The sequence below is a fragment of the Cherax quadricarinatus genome, chromosome 3 (genome assembly GCF_038502225.1).
Source record: "Cherax quadricarinatus isolate ZL_2023a chromosome 3, ASM3850222v1, whole genome shotgun sequence".
NCBI lineage: Eukaryota > Metazoa > Arthropoda > Malacostraca > Decapoda > Parastacidae > Cherax > Cherax quadricarinatus.
This window is the reverse complement of record NC_091294.1, coordinates 21,903,121-21,922,873: the sequence shown is the minus strand read 5'-3', so window position 1 is coordinate 21,922,873 and position 19,753 is coordinate 21,903,121. Positions and strand designations below refer to the sequence as shown.

Below are 19,753 nucleotides of genomic sequence, written 5' to 3'. Positions count from 1 at the left end.
AGATTGCAATACCACCCCCAACTTGGTTTGGTCTGCAGTTGTGAATTGCTGTGTATCCTGGTAGAGGGTAGATATCTATTGTGTCCTGCTTAAGCCAGATCTCAGTAAGAATAATGCAGGAAAAGGGTGTCTTTAGTGATTCAAGGAGTGCCAGGTCATCATAGTGTTTGCTTAAGGACCTGATGTTGTAGTTAAGTACTGATAGACTTTTAGCATTGTTTAGGATAGTGCTGGCTTGTGTTGCTGTGTAATAAAGGCAGTTACTTTCCAATAGGTTTTGATTGGGTGTCAGATTATGGAGGTTTAGATCAGGGTCAACGTAATCAATCATCTTCTAGGTTTAAATTATGGTTATTTATATCCTGAGTTGTGTGTTGAGTTCTAGTACTGATATCTGTAGTGGTGGGAAGTTTGGATAAGTATATAGCTAGAGTATTTTGGTCATATAGAGTATAGTCACTACTACACATAATGAAGTTGATGTTGTCTATGTGTTGTGCTGGAATGAACTAAAGTACAACTAGGTATAAACTAGTAATATAAAAATACAAATTTAAAATAGAACAAGACTCTCACTTGTAATTGCACTAAGGTCTAATATAATGACTTTTGTGGAGTCTATGTTTTGAGCTAGAATGAGCTATAGTACAACCAGATTTAATCTAATAATATAAAAATACAAATTAAAAATAGCACCAGTCTCTCACTAGTAATTGCACTATGGTCTAATATAATGAATTTGGTATTGACTATAGTACAACTGTGTTTAATCTAATATAAAAAAGGCACAAGACTTTCAATTGTAATTGCACTAAGGTCTTATATAAGTTGTTTACAAGAATTAGAGTATAACTAGATGTAAATTGACAGGATAAAATACACAAGTTAAGGTAGCAAAAGAATAATAATAAAAAAAAAAAATGATAAAAATAAAAATGGCAATGACTTGGTTATAATATGCTAGTAAGATGGTAGACAGGATAATATAAAAGTTGTAGTTGAAAATACTAGTTTAAAAAAGTATAGAATAAAATGGTCAATAAAAGAAGTTTACAATAAGTTTGATCAATATAGTTTAAAGCAAAATTGGGCAATAATAGGGATTTTAGAATAAAATTGGGCAATTGAGTATTTCTTAAAGTGAGGTAGAATTATTGAGGACAAGTTATGGCTAGTTTATAATAAAATAAAATGGAACAGTGATGCGGTAAGTTGTAAAAAAAGGAGATAGATTCTGTAGATATTAAACAAATTAAGACTATGAGGTAGAATGGTCGTTGAATACAACAATGACAATCAAAAGTAGTTGGGGTATTAGAATTTTAGGGGGGCACAAATTTATGACAATATAACACTGTGGACTGTGGGTATTATCTGCACTTTACTCTGATTCTGTTAGTCCAGCCTCACTTAGGAATGTTTTAAGGTCATGTTCTGTAGAGATGAAGTATCTCTTCCCAGTGGGCTGTTTCCTAACTGCGATTTTTCCATCCCTCACAAAGCACTGATGGATTTTTTGGGCATAGCGTAATTTTCTTAGCCGATGAAGAAGGTTTTGTCTTGTTTTGGTAAGGCACTCATTGACGTAAACATCAGTTTTCATAGCAATAGATGTTTTTAGTAGGTTGTTTCTTTGTAGGCTAGTTTGGAATTTTAACAGCACTGTTTTTTTACCTGCTTGGTAGCCCATCAGTTTGCAATCCTTTAGGTCATCACTACGTATGTTAAGGCGAAGGTGGTCCTTGATAAGCTGTAGGGTGGTCTCCATGCAGGTCTCATGGGTGACTGTGGCTGGGAGATGTTTGCTGTTAACTACAACAGCGTCAGATAGCTGTTGTTGGTCATTATGGTCTTGGAAGTTGGTTATGACATTGGCAGGTTGTTGGTGCCATACTAGTATGGCTTGCATGCCAGAGTTGGTGCCGTACTAGTACACATAAATTCTAGCACCTTCAAATCAAGTGAGAGAAAGCTGGTAGGCCTACTTATGAAAGAATGGGTCTATGTGGTCAGTGTGCACAGTATAAAAAATCCTGCAGCACACAGTGCATAGTGAGAAAAAAAAAACTCCAACCGTTTCTTTGCTTTAAAACAGCGACTTTGCAGTGTATTTTCCTATGCTATTTATGGTTGTATTCTAGTTTTCCTGGTCTCATTTTATAGAATGGAAGACATATTACAGATATTGAGATGATTTGATTGGTTTCACAATGAAAAGTACCTTGAAATTGACCTCAAAGTAGCAGAAATGCTTGATTTTTGCCAAAGTTCAAAAGTAAACAAATCATTCCACGTGTCCAATACACATCAACTGGTGAGTCTAATATTCTTTCACATGTTCACTGATATTATTTACACCATTTCTACATGCTGCATAACAGTAAATCTTCTATTTTTTTGTGAGAATAAAAATTCAAAGTGGAAAGCAAAAGAAATGTAAAACAGGCCTGGGGATGTGACTAATGAACAGAAAATTTTTTATTTTAGTGTCAGGAATGTCTGTCTTGTTTATTCTGGACCCTATTTGGAAATTGGCATCTTTTGAAATTTGTGTGAAATTGTCAAAATTGCCAATTTCTGACCACTTTATTGGATAGTTGAAATTGGTAAATGGGTGGTTTCTTGTATTCATTCGATAGAAAAAATGGAGTTCTAACAAAATAGTTATGATTTTTGTCGACTGGTAAGATAAGATAAGATTTCGTTCAGATTTTTAACCTCGGAGGGTTAGCCACCCAGGATAACCCAAGAAAGTCAGTGCGTCATTGAGGACTGTCTAACTTATTTCCATTGGGGTCCTTAATCTTGTCCCCCAGGATGCGACCCACACCAGTCGACTAACACCCAGGTACCTGTTTGCTGCTAGGTGAACAGGACAACAGGTGTAAAGAAACGTGTCGAAATGTTTCCACCCACCGGGAATCGAACCCGGGCCCTCCGTGTGTGAAGCGGGAGCTTTAGCCACCAGGCCACCGGGCCACCGAATTAGAATTGGTGGAAAATAGGGCTCAAAGTCGGCGAAATCGCCGATGCGTAAAAATTGTCGAGACCGCTAACTTTGCAAGAGCATAATTCCATAAGTTTTCCATCAAATTTCATACTTTTAGTGTCATTATGATCGGGAAAAGATTCTCTATCATTTCATAAGAAAAAATAAATTTCTGGCCCTGAGAACGAGTTTAGGACAGGGCCTGCCGACCCTGAAAGGGTTAAAAACAGAGTTCAAAATAAACAACATTTCTTCTGTTCATTATGTCTCCAGGCCTCTCCTATATTACACTTGCCTTCTACTTTGAAGTCATTACACAAAAAATAAAAGATTTACCCTATTTCTCAGATAATAAAATATAGCTAGGAATGATTGTTCATGGTTTACTGTGTTCCAGTAATTGGTTCAGACCTAGTAAAAGCTCATAAAACAGGCAAGGGGTGTAGGGGGCCTTCCTCTTCCTCAGGAAATTTTGAATAAAATAAAACATTCCCTTCACTTTGAGGCAATTTCAAGCTAAGTACTTCGAAAATCAAGCTATTAATCAAAAATAATCTCTATTTCATTAGTATGTCTCCCATTCTATCAAATGATACCAAGAAACAACCAGTAAAATCATAAAAAATCATCATAGAAAACACCTCAAAGTTTCTATATTAAATCATATGTAAGGTCAGAGTTTTGCTTTTCCCATTATGCACCGCATAGGGCAGGATTTTTCTTATACTGTGCACACTACCTTCACAGATCCATTCTGTCATATCTAGTACTTGTCATTGTGAAACCAATCAATACTTTAAAATTAAGAATTAAACTAAGTCTGCCCGAAATGCCTAGCCATGCTAGGTGTTCTAGTGGTACACTCTGTAATCATTATTTTACTACATGTAAACCACACAATAACCAAATTCTGTAAACTCAGCATTGTAATCCTTATAGAGAATAAACTTTGAATTTGAATTTGAATTTGACTGTCGCAACCCCCAATCCTGAGGTGTCTCCTGGTGCCGCAAAATTTAAAAAAAAAAATTATTGTTTCTTATGAAATGATAGAGAATCTTTTCGCGATTGTAATGACACCAAAAAAAACGAAATTTGATGGAAAACTGACGGAATTATGCTCTCGCGAAGTTAGCGACCTCGGCGATATTTACAAATCGGCGATTTCGCCCACTTTGAGCCCTATTTTCGGCTAATTCCATTGTTCCAGTCGACCAAACTCATAGCTATTTCTTTAGAACTCCGTTTTTTCTATCAATTCAGTACAAGAAACTGCCCATTTACCGATTTCAACTACCCAGTAATGTGGTCAGAAATTTGCAATTTGGCCAATTTCACGAAAATTAAAAAATATGACAATTTCAAAATAAGGTCCAGAATGAACAATGCAAACATTCCTGGCTCTAAAATAACATTTTCTTTGTTCATCAGTCATGTCTCCAGGCCCCTCTGATATTACTCTTGCTTTCTATTTTGAATTTTTATTCAAACAAAAAATAGAAGACTTACTATTATGCAGACTACTGCAATACTGTAATAATTGTATAAATAACATTGACCCATTCATGACTGCATATTAGAATGGCTAGTTGAACATTTATTAGACAATGACATCATTTGTTTACTTTTGAACATTGGCAAAAATCAAACATTTTCCCTACTTTGAGCTCCATTTCCAGGCTCTTTTTATAGTAAAATCAATCTATAATATGTTTTCCATTCTATCAAATGAGACCAAGAAAATGAGAATACAACCATAAATACTATACGAAAATAGACCACAAAGTCGGCATTTTAGTTAAAAAAAATGGTCGGAGGTTTTTTTTTCTCATTATGCACTGCGTGCTCCAGGATTTTTTTTATATGGTGCACACTGACCACACAGACCCATTCTCTCACATGTGGGCCTACTAGCTTTCTCCTGCTTGATTTGAAGCCGCTAGAATTTATGAGTATATATACGTCAAACATGGTACCTCGTAAGACGTATATATACGGCCGCGACAGTCAAAGGGTTAAATGTACTGCTCTCAGCTTATATGAGTGAGCTGAGCTCAAAATGTAAATCTATGTGAGGGACCTTGGCATTAATAATATGGATCTGTGTGACAGATAGTGAAAGGATTAACCCTTTGAGGGTCGAGAGGCCCTCTCCTAAACTTGTTCTCAGGGTCAAAAATTTTTCGAAAAAAAAAAACAATTATTTTTTATGAAATGATAGAGAACCTCTCTCTGATCATAGTGACATCAAAAGTATGAAATTCGATGGAAAATTGACAGAATTATGCTCTTGCGAAATTAGCGGTCTCGAAGATACTTACACATCAGCGATTTCCCCCACTTTGAGCCCTATTTTTGGCCAATTCCAATGTTGCAGTTGACTAAAATCATAGCTATTTCCCTAGAACTCCATTTGCTCTATTGATTGAGTACAAGAATCCGCCCATTTACTGATTTCAACAGCCCAATAAAGTGGTCAGAAATTGGCAATTTGGGCAATGCCACACAAATTTCAAAAGATGCCAGTTTCAAAATAGGGTCCAGAATAAACAAGACAGACATTCATGGCACTAAAATAACATTTTATCTGTTCATTAGTCATGTCTCTAGGCCCCTCTTACATTACTTTTGCTTTCCATTTTGAATTTTTATTCTCACAGAAAATAGAAGGTTTTCTGTTATGTATACCACTGCATCATTGTAAAAACAGTATGAATGGTGTCAGCGCACTTGTGAAAGAATATCAGACTCACCAGTTGACGTGTATTGGACGCGTGGCTTGATTTGTTTACTCTTGAACATCGGCAAAAATCCATCATTTTTGCTACTTTGAGCTCAATTTCAAGGTACTTGTCATTGTGAAACCAATCAAAGTCATCTATTTCTGTAATATATATTCCATTCTGTCAAATGAGACAAAGGAAAATGCACTAGACCATACGAAAATGCACTAGAAAGTTGCTGTTTTAAACCAAAAACACGGTCAGTTTTTTCTTTTCATTATGCACAGCGTGCTTCAGGATTTTTTTTATACTGCGCTCACTGACCACACAGAACCATTCTTTCATATGTCGGCCTGCCAGCTTTCTTCCACCAGATTTGAAGGCACTAGAATTTAGGCATACAAGTACGTGACAGACCCTGGCTGCAATGACGTACGTACTTGTACGTGACTGACCCTCAAAGGGTTAAAGAGTAAAGTGTGTTATGTTTATGTCCAGAATTGTGTTATTGTTATGATCATGAAGAAATAATTTCATCATCTCAATTTAATGGACAATCAACATTACTGGAGATCCTTTCCTCTCTCATTAGTGCATTAACCTTTTCACTGTGAGACCCTTGCTCACAAACTTACTCTCAGCATTGAAGAATTTAAAAAAAAAAATCATGAAATGATAGAAAATATTTTCCTGATGGTAATGACACCAAAAGTATGAAATTTGATGGAAAACTTATGGAATTACACTCTCACAAAGTTAGCAGTTTCAGCGATATTTACTCATTGGCAGTTTCGTCCACTTTGAGCACTATTTTCGACCAATTCCATTGTTCCAGTCGACCAAATTCATAGTTATTTTGCAAGAACTCTATTTCTTCTATCAATTGAGTACAATATCCGCTAGGAATTTTTATTGACCTAAGAAAAGCTTTTGATACAGTAGACCACGGCATCCTACTCCACAAACTTGACCATTGTGGTATAAGAGGCCATGTGCTTGCATATTTCAAATCCTACCTTACTAATAGGTATCAGTATGTCACCATTAAAGACACAGCATCATCAACACGGCCACTTGATGCTGAAGTTCCACAGGGAAGTGTCCTTTGTCCCCTGCTCTTCCTCATTTACATCAATGATCTTCAAAACGTATCCCAACACCTGAAACCCATTCTCTTTGCTGACGACACGACTTATGTCATCTCTCACCCTAATCTTGCCACCCTCAACACCATTGTTAATGAAGAGCTGCTCAAAATATCAACTTGGATGACAGCCAATAAACTTACACTTAACACTGACAAAACCTACTATATTATGTTTGGTAGCAGATCAGGTGCTGTGCAACTAAACATTAAGATCGACAACACTCTAATTACCAGACGTAATGAGGGCAAATTCCTAGGCCTATACCTCGACAACAACCTGAATTTCAGCACCCATAACCAACACATATCAAAAAAAGTATCCAAAACAGTTGGGATCTTCTCCAAGATACGATACTACGTGCCGCAAAATGCCCTTCTCACACTATACCATTCACTCATTTATCCATACCTCACCTATGCTATTTGTGCTGGGGATCAACTGCAGCAATACACCTAAAGCCAATAATAACTCAACAAAAAGCTGCAGTAAGAATAATCACTAAATTCCATCCCTGGCAACACCCCCCCCCCCCCACTCTTCATAGATCTAAACATACTCCCTGTTCAGAACATCCACACTTACTACTGTGCAATCTACATATACAGGACCTTAAATTCCAATATTAACCTTGACCTAAAATGCTTTTTTGATAGTTGTGACAGGACCCACAAGCATAACACCAGACACAAACATCTCTACGACGTTCCCCGTGTCCAACTAAACCTTTACAAAAATTCAATGTATGTCAAAGGCCCTAAAATCTGGAACACCCTACCTGAAAACTCTAGAACTGCAGACACATTCATCACCTTCAAAACTACTACAGTGGACCCCCGGATAACGATATTATTTCAATACAGAAGTCTGTTTGGGTGCCGTTATAGACCGAATTTGTTCCCATAAGAGATATTGTGAATTAGATTAGTCCGTTTCAGACCCCCAAAAATACACCTACAAAAGCACTTACAAAAATACACTTACATAATTGGTCGAGTTGGGAGCTGATCGTTATGCGGGGGTCCACTGTATTAGAAAACATCTTATCTCCCTGATACACCCTGTCAACTAACTACATAAAAAGCACCTGGTGGTTCACACTTACACTCACTCACTCACTCACCCATTTGACTATAAGCACAGAAATATGTATCTTAATCTTAAAATAATGATTACTAACTAGTCACAAGTTTGCCTGTGATACTCCAATAGAGAAACTATAATATTGTGCCATAACAAAAGCATTCACATTGCTAATCTCACAAACTGGTATTTAGTTACGTAGTACACCTACTATCCGACTTACGACCTGCTCGACTTACGACCACTCGACTTACGACCGTGTTTTTTTTGCCAAATTTCTGGGAAATAAACAACTATTTGTGTTGTACACAGTGTTTATCCTAAACCTTACAGTATAAAATATGGTACTAACAGCATAAAAAGTAAAGTAAAACATGAAATACCAAAATAAAACAATAAAGTCATTACAAAAATGTGATGTTGATATTCAGTAGTAAAGTTCGACTTACGTCCATTTCGACTTACGACCGGTTTCTCAGAACTGAACTCGGTCGTAAGTCGGATGGTAGGTGTATTTAGTCACTTAGTATTTAGTCAACTTACTCCACAATTTGTAATAATTTAGGGTTAAGAATTAATCTAAGTTTGCCCAAAATGCCTAGCCATGCTAGGTGTTCTAGTGGCCCCCTCAGTAATTAGTATTTTATTACATGTAAACCACACAATAACCAAAATCTGTAAACCCCGCATTGTAATCCTTATCGAGAATAAACTTTGATTTCATTTGATTTGATTTGATTTGAAGAAACTGCCCATTTACCAATTTCAACTACCCAATAAAATGATCAGAAATTGGTAATTTGGCCAGTTTCATACACAATTCAAGTAAGTCCAATTTCAAAATAGGGTCCATAATTAATAATACAAACGTTCCTAGCACTAAAATAACATTTTCTCTGTTGATTAGTGTCATCTCCAAGCCCCTCTTATATTACTCTTGCTTTCCATTTTGAATTTTTTTTCACACACAAAATGGAAGATTTACTGTTATGCAGACTATTGCATTATTGTAAAAATGGCATAAATAATAGCAGCACACTTGTGAAAGCATATTAGACCCATTAGTTGATGTGTATTGGACGCGTGTCATGATTTGTTTAATCTTGAGCAATGGCAAAAATTTAACATTTCTGCTACTTTGAGCTCAATTTCAAGGTACTTTTAGTCCATAAACCATTTAAAATCATCTCTATTTCTATAATATATATCCCATTCTATCAAATGAGATCAAGAAAACGAGAATACAACCATAAATACTGTACAAAAATACACTGCAAATTCAGTGATTTAAACCAAAAACACAGCCAGAGTTTTTTTTTTTTTGTCATGCATGCATGCTGCAGGATTTTTTTTTATACTGCACACACTGACCACTCTGACTCATTCTTTCATATGTTGGCCTACCAGCTTTCTTCTGCAAGATTGGAAGCTGCTAGAATTTTGGCGTTATATTATGGCCATATTATGGCAACCACAGTGAAAGGGTTAAATAGAGGATTCAAAATACAGTTGACCCTTGAACAACACAGGTTTGAACTGTGCAGGACCACTTATATGCGGATTTTTTCAGTAAATATATTTGAAAATTTTTTGGAGATTTGCGACCGAAAAAATTTAGAAAAAGTTACTCATGTCATGAATGCATAAAAAATATATAGATACTAGTCTATTTTATCACTTACTACCATAAAATATACACAAATCTATTATAAAAAGTTAAAATTTTTCAAAACTTATGCACACAAACAATTACAGTGTTCTGTATCATATAGGACAATATTGATGTAGGTACTGACAGACAGACAATTCATCTTGTGAACAGATGATTTAAACTTATGGTACTGATAAATACAGTACAGTAATATAAGTGTATTTTCTCTTCCTCATGATTTTCTTAATAAGATTTTCTTGTCAGTAGCTTACTTTATTGTAAGAATACTGTATATAATACATATAACACAGAATATTTGTTAATTAACTCTTTATGTTATCAGTAAGGCTTCCTGTCAACAGTAGGCTATTAGTAAAGTTTTTGGGAAATCAAAAGTTATACGAGATTTTTTGACTGCATGGGAGACCCGCGTCCCCCCACCCCCATGTTGTTCAAGGGTCAACTGTACTGTACTTGCTAATGAAAATGTATTTTTCTTAAACAGTCAAAAAACACCTAATATAAGAGCTGTGAACATTTTAAGCATAAATTATTCATCACTTGTGCATCAATTTCAGTCAGATCTACAGCACATCAGTACTGCCAATTCCTCAGATGTGGACATTCAGACACTGGAGCAATTTTTTTGCAAGTTTAGCAGACTGAAGGTAGTGGAGCTGGATAAAATGGAATTATTAACAGATGTTGGCCTACATCACCTGGCCACCAATTGTACCCACATAGAGACTCTTAGTGTGGCTGGCTGCTGGAAGCTTACAGACAGTGGACTCAAGAAGGTAATACATTGTTTTGTTAAGAGTATGCACTTCTGCTGCTTTCTAGCTGGTGAATTTTAAAACTACTTACACTGTTTATTCTAAATTACCATACACCTACCATCCGACTTACGACCTGCTCGACATACGTTCACTCAACTTTCAATAGACTCAAATTTCAAACACATATACAGCAAATTTCCAAGAAAATTTCCAAGACTGTAGGCATACTATCGAAGATACGGTACTATGTTTCACAGTCAGCCCTCCTGGCCCTATATCACTCACTTATTTACCTCTATCTCACCTATGGAATTTGTGCATGGGGCTCAACAACAGTAAACCATCTGAGACCACTAATTACCCAACAAAAGGCTGCAGCCAGAATGATAACAAATTCCCACTACAGGCAGCACACTCCACCAATATTCGAAACCCTAAACCTACTCACCATACAAAACATCCATACTTATTACTGCATCTATTACATACATAGAACACTTAACTTGGATATAAACCCTCCCCTCAAACATCTCCTTACCAACCTCAACAGAACACATGACCATAACACAAGGCACAGATCACTCTTTGATGTTCCTCGTGTCCATCTCATGCTATGCAAAAAACTCAATGCACATAAAAGGCCCTAAAATCTGTAAATATAAAAGAAACACTGTTTATAAATTCAAGTCTCTACTCAAAAATCACTTACTCACCCACAACCAAATAAATACTGAATAATTGTATCTTAAAAATTGTATCTCATAAATGTTTCTCATAATTGTATCTCATAAATGTTTAACCTGATACCCAATCAAACTTTGTTATTTTTTAATTAAATTACCCAACAGAATACTCCATTCTACTGAATGCACAGCAGTACAGTAAATGACCATATAACCTGTCTTTGTAATACTCATTTGTGCTTAATTATTATCTGTTTACAATAATGTTTTACCACTGAATATATCACTGCTTGGTTAATCTTAAGTTAATTTTAAGCCTGCCCATAATGCTCTGCATACAAGGGGCTTTGGCATGTTGCACTTAACTGTATTCATTTGTACTACTCTGTATCATGTTCAAATTAATAAATAAATAAATAAAGGTAAGTAATGAGTGTACTGTATATGCATTTTATCGCTATAGGGCACTTTAACCCTTTGAGGGTCGACAGGCCCTCACCGAGACTCGTTCGCAGGGTTGGCCAAATTTAAAAAAAAAAAAAAATTCTTATGAAAAGATAGAGAATCTTTTCCCGATCATAATGACACCAAAAGTATGAAATTTGATGGAAAACTTATGGAATTATGCTCTCGTGAAGTTACCGGTCTTGGCGATGTTTATGCATCGGCGATTTTGCCCACTTGAACCCCATTTTTGGCCAATTCCACTGTACTAGTCAACAAAAAAACATGAATATTTTGCTAGAACTCCATTTTTTCTATCGAATGAGTGCAAGAAACCACCCATTTACCGATTTCAACTATCCAGTACAGTGGTCAGAATTTAGCAATTTTGCCAATTTCTCACAAATTTCAAAAGATGCCAATTTCCGAATAGGGTCCAGAGTAAATAAGAAAGACATTACTGGCACTAAAATAACATTTCCTCTGTTCATTAGTCACGTCTCAAGGCCCCTCTTACATTCTTTTGCTTTCCACTTTGAATTTTTATTCTCACAAAAAATAGAAGATTTACTGTTATGCAGACTACTTCGTTAGTGTAAAAAATGGTATAAATAATATTGGTGCACTTGTGAAAGAATATTAGACTCACCATTTGACGTGTATTGGATGCTTGGCATGATATGTTTACTTTTGAACTTGGTAAAAATCAAACATTTCTGCTACTTTGAGCTCAATTTCAAGGTACTTTTCATTGTAAAACCAGTCAAAATCATCTCAATTTCTGTGTTATGTCTTCCATTCTATAAAATGAGACCAAGAAAACTAGAATACAACAATAAATACCATACGAAAATACAGTGCAAAGTCGCTGTTTTATTTCAAAAAAACGGTCAAAGTTTTTTTTTTCTCATTATGCACTGTGTGCTGCAGGATTTTTTTAGTACGTCAAAAACCCTGGGTCGTAAGCCGTATTAGTACAGCCGAAACCTTCAAAGGATTAAATGTCATATATTACGTGTGGGTGTGGTAGCCAGGTGGGCTACCATACCTACCACACCTGAATTTCAACAATACAGTGGACCCCCAGATAACGTAATTAATCCATTCCAGAGAGAGTGTCTTATACCGAATCTGACTTAACCTGAATTAATTTTCCCCATAAGAAATAATGGAAATCCAATTAATCCATTCCAGACACCCAAAAGTATTAAACAAAATAATTTTTTTACATGAAATATACATTTCCCTACACAGAAAACAATAAGACATGCAGAGTAAAACATTACTAAAATTACACTTACCTTTATTGAAGACTCATTGATGAGTGATGAGACGGGAGGAGGGAAGAGGATGGAGGTGTACAGTGAACCCTCGGGTAACAATGTCATCATACAACGAAAAAATCGTATAGCAACACGTTTTTGCGTCAAAATATTGACTCGGTTACCGAAAAAACTCGGTCAAGGACATTCATCCCGAACGTGTCCGTGTGCCCTGAGCAGGCCCGACCACTCCATGTATAGCTAGGGTGCTATTGTTTACAAGCCAGGGAGGACGATTCCATGCGTACATGCAATATATTCTGTATTCATTGTTTTTAGTACTTGTAACTGCTAAATAAGCCACAACTCTTAGGAATTCTCGCAAAACACCTCTCTAAACTCTTGGGCACTATCAGTCCAGCACATCTCAAACACTCGAGTGATTTTCTCAATCGCATTCACAACATCAACATCAGGAACAAAAACTTTCCAGCCTTGACGTAACTTCCCTATTCACCAAAGTACCTACTACATAAACCATCGATCTCCTGCGCAGGAAAATTGACGATTCACTTGATCTTCCTATTCCAGCCAGCAATTTCATCGACCTTGTTGAACTATGTGTCGGCTTTACGTGTTTCTCTTTCGAAAACCACCTCTTTCAGCAGACTTTTGGACTACCCGTGGGCTCGCCACTCAGTGCCGTCCTGGCAAACTTATACATGGAACATCTGGAAGCCGAGCATTTCTCCATCATTATTCCTTCGACTGTCACCTGGCTACATTATGTTGATGACATTCTCCTCATAACTCCCAGACGCTTCAACGTTCAAGCTCTCCAAGACAAGCTCAACCAGGTCGAGCCCTCAATCCAGTTCACACTTGAAGAAGAAGTCGACAACACTCTTCCTTTCCTTGATGTTCTTCTCTGCAAAGCTGACCATGAACTTCGTTTTAAAGTCTATCGAAAACCCACCAACCAAAACGATCTTCTCCATTTCTACTCTCACCACGACACCAAAATTAAACGTTGTGTAATTATAGGCTTCTTCCTGCGTGCACTCAGAATCTGCAGCAATGAGCTTCTTGAGGAAGAATGCACTATAATTGAACAAGTATTTTCTAAACTCCACTATCCTCGTCACTTCATCAGAGACTGCAGACGACGGGCATTAAACATCTTCAACACACCCAGAGAAGACACTGCCGAGAAGAGATACATAGTCCTCCCCACCAACTCCATTGCCAAACATGTTTCCAACATCTTTCTTTTCCAATACCTCATTCCAAGTATCTACCTCCACAACCATGACCATCAAGGACATCACCAGTAATAGACAGGACAAGCTTCCATCCTCTGCAGGGGTATACATAATCCCTTGTAATGACTGCAGCAAATTATACGTGGGCGAAACATCAAGAGACCTCCAAACACGTATTTCAGAACACCAATACGCAAGCAGGACTGATGATACAAGGAATGCACGTGTACAACACCGCAATTCACACAACCATTTAATTAACTACAGAAACTCGAGACTTATCGCCAGAGAAGACAACACTCAATACCGAAGAATCCTGGAATCATCGCTTATCTCTATAACCAACAATTTCAACCAGAACAATGGCTTCTATAACATAGCTGAACCACTTGCCAAGAAGCTTCATCATCGCTATCCCACATAAGAACATAGAACACTGCAGAAGATCTGCTCACAACGTATCCAATCTCCATTCCAAGCTACCCAAGATTTTAGACTCTATAACCCCACTCGGCAGATCATCAGATGCAGCATTCTCCACCTGACCTCAACATTCTGAACCTGACTATAAATACTCACGTACCTTCCACACCAGGTAGATCTGTTTGTGACTTGAAAAAGCCCACTGTATGGGCGAAACGTTGTCAATAAATTATCACATTAAACTGCATATGTGTTTATATTTCCATTTCTTATTTATAAATTAAAATGTAAATATTTCTTATTTATGAATTACATACTACATTGTTTAAGTGTGAACAGTGTTGGTGGCTTCTGCTGCTGCCTCCACCACCACTATTATATACGGCTTCTCTCAGTGGCCCTTAGAAACCCAACAACACCACCACCACCACCACCACCACTTACTCCTCACATACATTATGACATATTTTATTCATTCTAGAGTGTATATCATGTTTCCTTGTTATTAATATTGTTTATTATGTCATATTAGATGAATTTTGATAGATAAATAAGCCATAGAGATGATATTAGCATCATATCGAAGCATAATAAACTCGTCTTCCTCTCACCTCCTACCTGTCTTCCATACACCAACAAGAATCAATAAAGGTAAGTGTGATGTTAAATGTTCATTTATCCATTTTATTAGTGCTTTATATTTATTTGTCATTGTTTTCTGTATTTTTTGTTTTTTTAACAAGTCGGCCATCTCCCACCAAGGCAGGGTGACCCAAAAAGAAAGAAAATCCCCAAAAAGAAAATACTTTCATCATCATTCTGTATGTATATTTATATTTAATCTTGAAAAAAAAAATTTTTTGTTAATACTTTTGGGTGTCTGAAACGGATTAATTGGATTTCCATTATTTCTTGTGGGGAAAGTTAATTTGGATAACGAAAAAATCAGTTAAAGACAAGCTCTCTGGAACAGATTAACGTCATTACCCGAGGGTCCAATGTACTATTGTTTGGAAGGGGAATCCCCTTCCATAAAGACTTCAGGTACCAAGTCCTTTTCTGGGGTTACTTCCCTTCTTTGTTTTTTAATGCCACTGTAGCACTAAATATCTGTTTAGAGAGCTCTGTTTCTGGCATCTCTTTAAGATTTCCCTAAAATGGGACACAACATTGTCATTGTAGATGTTGTCAGCATGGCCTGCAACAGCTGTGTCAGGGCGATGTTCATCCATAAATGTTTGCACATAAGACAGCAGGAACACTGCAGCAGGCCTGTTGGCCCATACTAGGCAGGTCCTTCACAAACCATCCCACTAACAGAATCGTATTTGCGATGTCACACTGTTCTCATCAGTTCACCCTAATGAAATGGCAGACATTGGCAGGCAGCATAGAGAAAGCAATGAACCCTTTCTAAAACCTGCAGCTGTGAATGACGACACCCTCAGTATGCGTTCAGTGGACAAATGTGACATGCAGATTGGGTTTGCTGATTGTGTTCACAAGAGTTATAAGTGGTACATAAAACTCTTTTTCCATATTTCCATGATCAGTGCTTATAATATATATAAGATGAAGACCAGAAACAAACCTCCATATGGCGACTTTTGTTTGTCTGTCATCAGACAATTAACAATCAAGTACCAAGGAACAACACCTGCAATAGAAAACCGCCCATGAAATTATCAACAACTACCTTCTCGTCTGAAGCATGGTGATCACGTCCTAACAAAACTGCCTGCTACTGCTTTCAAGAAAAAGGCTCAGAAGAGGTGTTACGTCTGTAAACATACAAAAAAACACCCACAAGAACGCAGAGACACTCGTTTTATGTGTGAGGAGTGTAAAACACCATTGTGCATGACACCATGTTTCAAAGATTTCCACAGGCTGCAGAACTTCTAAAAACATGTCCTGTGACTGTATATGTGTATATAAAATATAGAAAAATAGTAATAAACAACATTTTGTGTTGTTCATTTGTGTAAATAAGTTTTGTAAACAAAATAGTGAAAACAGTGTTAGTGCAGTTATTGTGTAATATAGAAAAAGAAATAACTTACAAAATAGTGCTCATATTGGTCTCACAGGCCATAAAAGTTACTTGAAATTTTTTTTTTAAATAATAGAAAATAGTACCAAAAAAAAAATAAACAAATACCAGGTGACCGGCAGTCGGCGATGTTACCGTATGCCGGTCATTTTCTGTCAGTTTCACACCTCCATATCTCGGTAAGTATTGGTGGTAAAATTTTTTTGTTTACCCTATAATATTTAGAAAAAAAAAAACTATCTTTTCGTAAGATAAAATAATTTTTTTTTTTTTCAAATTTTAACCGACCCTGAGAACAGGTTTGTGAGAGGGGCTACCGACCGTGAAAGGGTTAATTGCTATATCTTGTATCTGCCAAGCAATCATGACACCCAGTAGGCATACCAGTGTTGCTCAAAGTAGCAAGAAAAGGTGTAAGCATTTAAGTCTTAGAATTAACAAAGGAAACAAAGATATTAGACAAGACATCCTGTGGCCATAATGAAGTGTTACTTTGTACACTTAAAAAAGAGGTAAACATAAGTTTGTGTGACTGGCTGACTTACTGAATGACTGACTGACTTACTGAATGACTGACTTACTGAATGACTGACTTACTGAATGACTGACTTACTGAGTGACTGACTTACTGAATGACTGACTTACTGAATGACTGACTTACTGAATGACTGACTTACTGAGTGACTGACTTACTGAGTGACTTGACTGACTTACTGAATGATTTGACTAACTTACTGAATGACCTGACTGACTTACTGAATGACTAGACTGACTTACTGAATGACTTGACTGATTTACTGAATGACTTGACTGACTTACTGAACAACTTGACTGACTTACTGAATGGCTTGACTGACTTAATGAATTGACTGACTTACTGAATGACTTGATTGACTTACTGAATGACTTGACTGACTTACTAAATGACTTGACTGACTTACTGAAAGACTTGACTGACTTACTGAATGACTTTACTGACTTACTGAACAACTTGACTGACTTACTGAATGGCTTGACTGACTTAATGAATTGACTGACTTACTGAACAACTTGACTGACTTACTGAATGGCTTGACTGACTTACTGAATGACTTGACTGACTTACTGAACAACTTGACTGACTTACTGAACAACTTGACTGGCTTACTGAATGACTTGACTGACTTACTGAATGACTTGACTGACTTACTGAATGACTTGACTGACTTACTGAACAACTTGACTGGCTTACTGAATGACTTGACTGACTTACTGAACAACTTGACTGACTTACTGAATGACTTGACTGACTTACTGAATGACTTAACTGACTTACTGAATGGCTTGAATGACTTACTGAACAACTTGATTGACTTACTGAATGACTTGACTGACTTACTGAATGACTTGACTGACTTAATGACTTGACTGACTTATTGAATGACTTGTCTGACTTACTGAATGACTTGACCGACTTACTGAATGACTTGACTGATTTACTGAATGACTTGATTGACTTACTGAATGACTTGACTGACTTACTGAATGACTTGATTGACTGAATGACTTAAGGTTAGACACTCCAGTACAACCATCAACTTCAGTACCAGAACCTCTACCATCCACCTCAGCCCAGTACGACCACAACATAACTCTACACTCTCTTCACAATCATCCACAAACACCAGCAACCACAATTTAAAGTAAGAAATACAATTATTTATGTTACATTTGTAATCTGAAGCAGTAAAATCATCATACATCACAGCAATGAACTACAATTACATATTCACGTTTATTTTTATAAACTGTGGAGGCCTAAAAAAGTTGTTTGGCTCTTTTTGGGTCTCAGGAACGTAACCCTGTTTTTCCCATAAGTTCTTCAGTTCATTTAACGCGGTTTTTACATAACACGAAGTTTTCAGGAACGTAACTACCGTGTTAAATAACGATCTACTCTATGTAGTAAAGTGTTTTTCCTAGTGACTAAACATTTCTGAAAATGATCATGCTTGTTTAAGTGAACATAATACAAAATAGCACTTATCACTTAGCATTGCTATCTTGAGATGTTTTAAAATGCAGGTCGGTCATCACTAATCTGGCAGTCAGTTATCCAGCTCCATCAGTAATCCGGCACTAAGTTTAGCTATCATTTCAAATTTTATCATTATACTGACTGAAATTTCATCATTATACTGACTCAGAAATTGTGCGGATGGTTGTAAATCCATAGCAGCAAGCCAGTGGATGAAAATGAGAAAGATGTAGCAGAAAATCTCTCTATTGATAGGTTAATTAAGTGTATTCTAACCTAACCACTCTGTAATCCGGCAGACTCACTAATCCGGCACACTACAGGTCCCAGTGGTGCCAGATTAGTGATGGCCGACCTGTATTTATATGAAAGTGTACGATTATCATTACATTAATGTCTAATTTATCAACTTGTAGGATAATGTTAAACATGACTAAAATCTTGGTATATCACTAGGAGAATTGTTTTAATTCAGATACTCTTTGTTTTCTTCCTATATTTCTTCAAAAACTTGATTCCCAGGTAGGATTATCATTACATTAATGTCTAATTTATCAACTCGTAGGATAATTTTAAACATGATTAAAATCTTGGTATATCACTAGGAGAATTGTTTTAATTCAGATACTTTTTTTTTCTTCCTATATTTCAACAAAAACTTGATTCCCAGGTTTCTTTGACAACCCACTAGTGTAACCACTCAGCCTCACTAAGTGGTTTAAATTCAGGTAGAGTGTACTTGTATGAAATACGTATTAGTAATTACATTATATTCTCCTAAGAATGTTGAAACACTATTAGTTGATTTACTGATGCTCTGTTTCCAGGTAGTAAACCACTGTCTAAAACTGAAGTTGCTCAACATACAAAACTGCCCACGTGTTACTGAGAAATACCTGTGTAGTCTATGTGTGAGAGGTATTCATGTTATTTCAAGCTGCTCTGTGGCATATATGGTTAAAAGAAGAAAACAAGTTAACTATTTGGGAATCAATATACAAATCTAAAACTATTTCTCTTCTATGTCCAGAAATGTAGTGTAATAAAGATTTTATTTAATTATTATTTGTATTGATGCATTTATCTTGAAATATGCCATATATTTTCCGTCATACACCATACCAGTATTTGATATTCAACTTTTTTGTTTTATTCACAAATTATGCCAAAACTAATTATATGAAAGTAATGTCCTGTACTACTTTTAAAAAACTTAAAGGAACCCAAACAGTTCATATT

General features: G+C 36.4%; 1 protein-coding gene across 10 annotated transcripts in view; it reads left to right on the top strand.

Moving 5' to 3' along the window:
- LOC128706593 (F-box/LRR-repeat protein 15) overlaps positions 1–19,753 on the top strand; it is a 174,919-nt gene that overhangs the window by 109,628 nt on the left and 45,538 nt on the right. For 9 of the 10 annotated variants that reach the window (XM_070090739.1, XM_070090722.1, XM_053801537.2 and 6 more), the window contains 2 exons: positions 10,170–10,388; positions 19,342–19,576. In XM_070090739.1, coding sequence (XP_069946840.1) covers positions 10,170–10,388; positions 19,342–19,521 — 399 coding nt within the window. In that variant the 3' untranslated portion in view covers positions 19,522–19,576. Of the gene's footprint in view, positions 1–10,169; positions 10,389–19,341; positions 19,577–19,753 lie in introns of those variants that run through there. The other variant, XM_070090712.1, reaches the window with a different exon arrangement.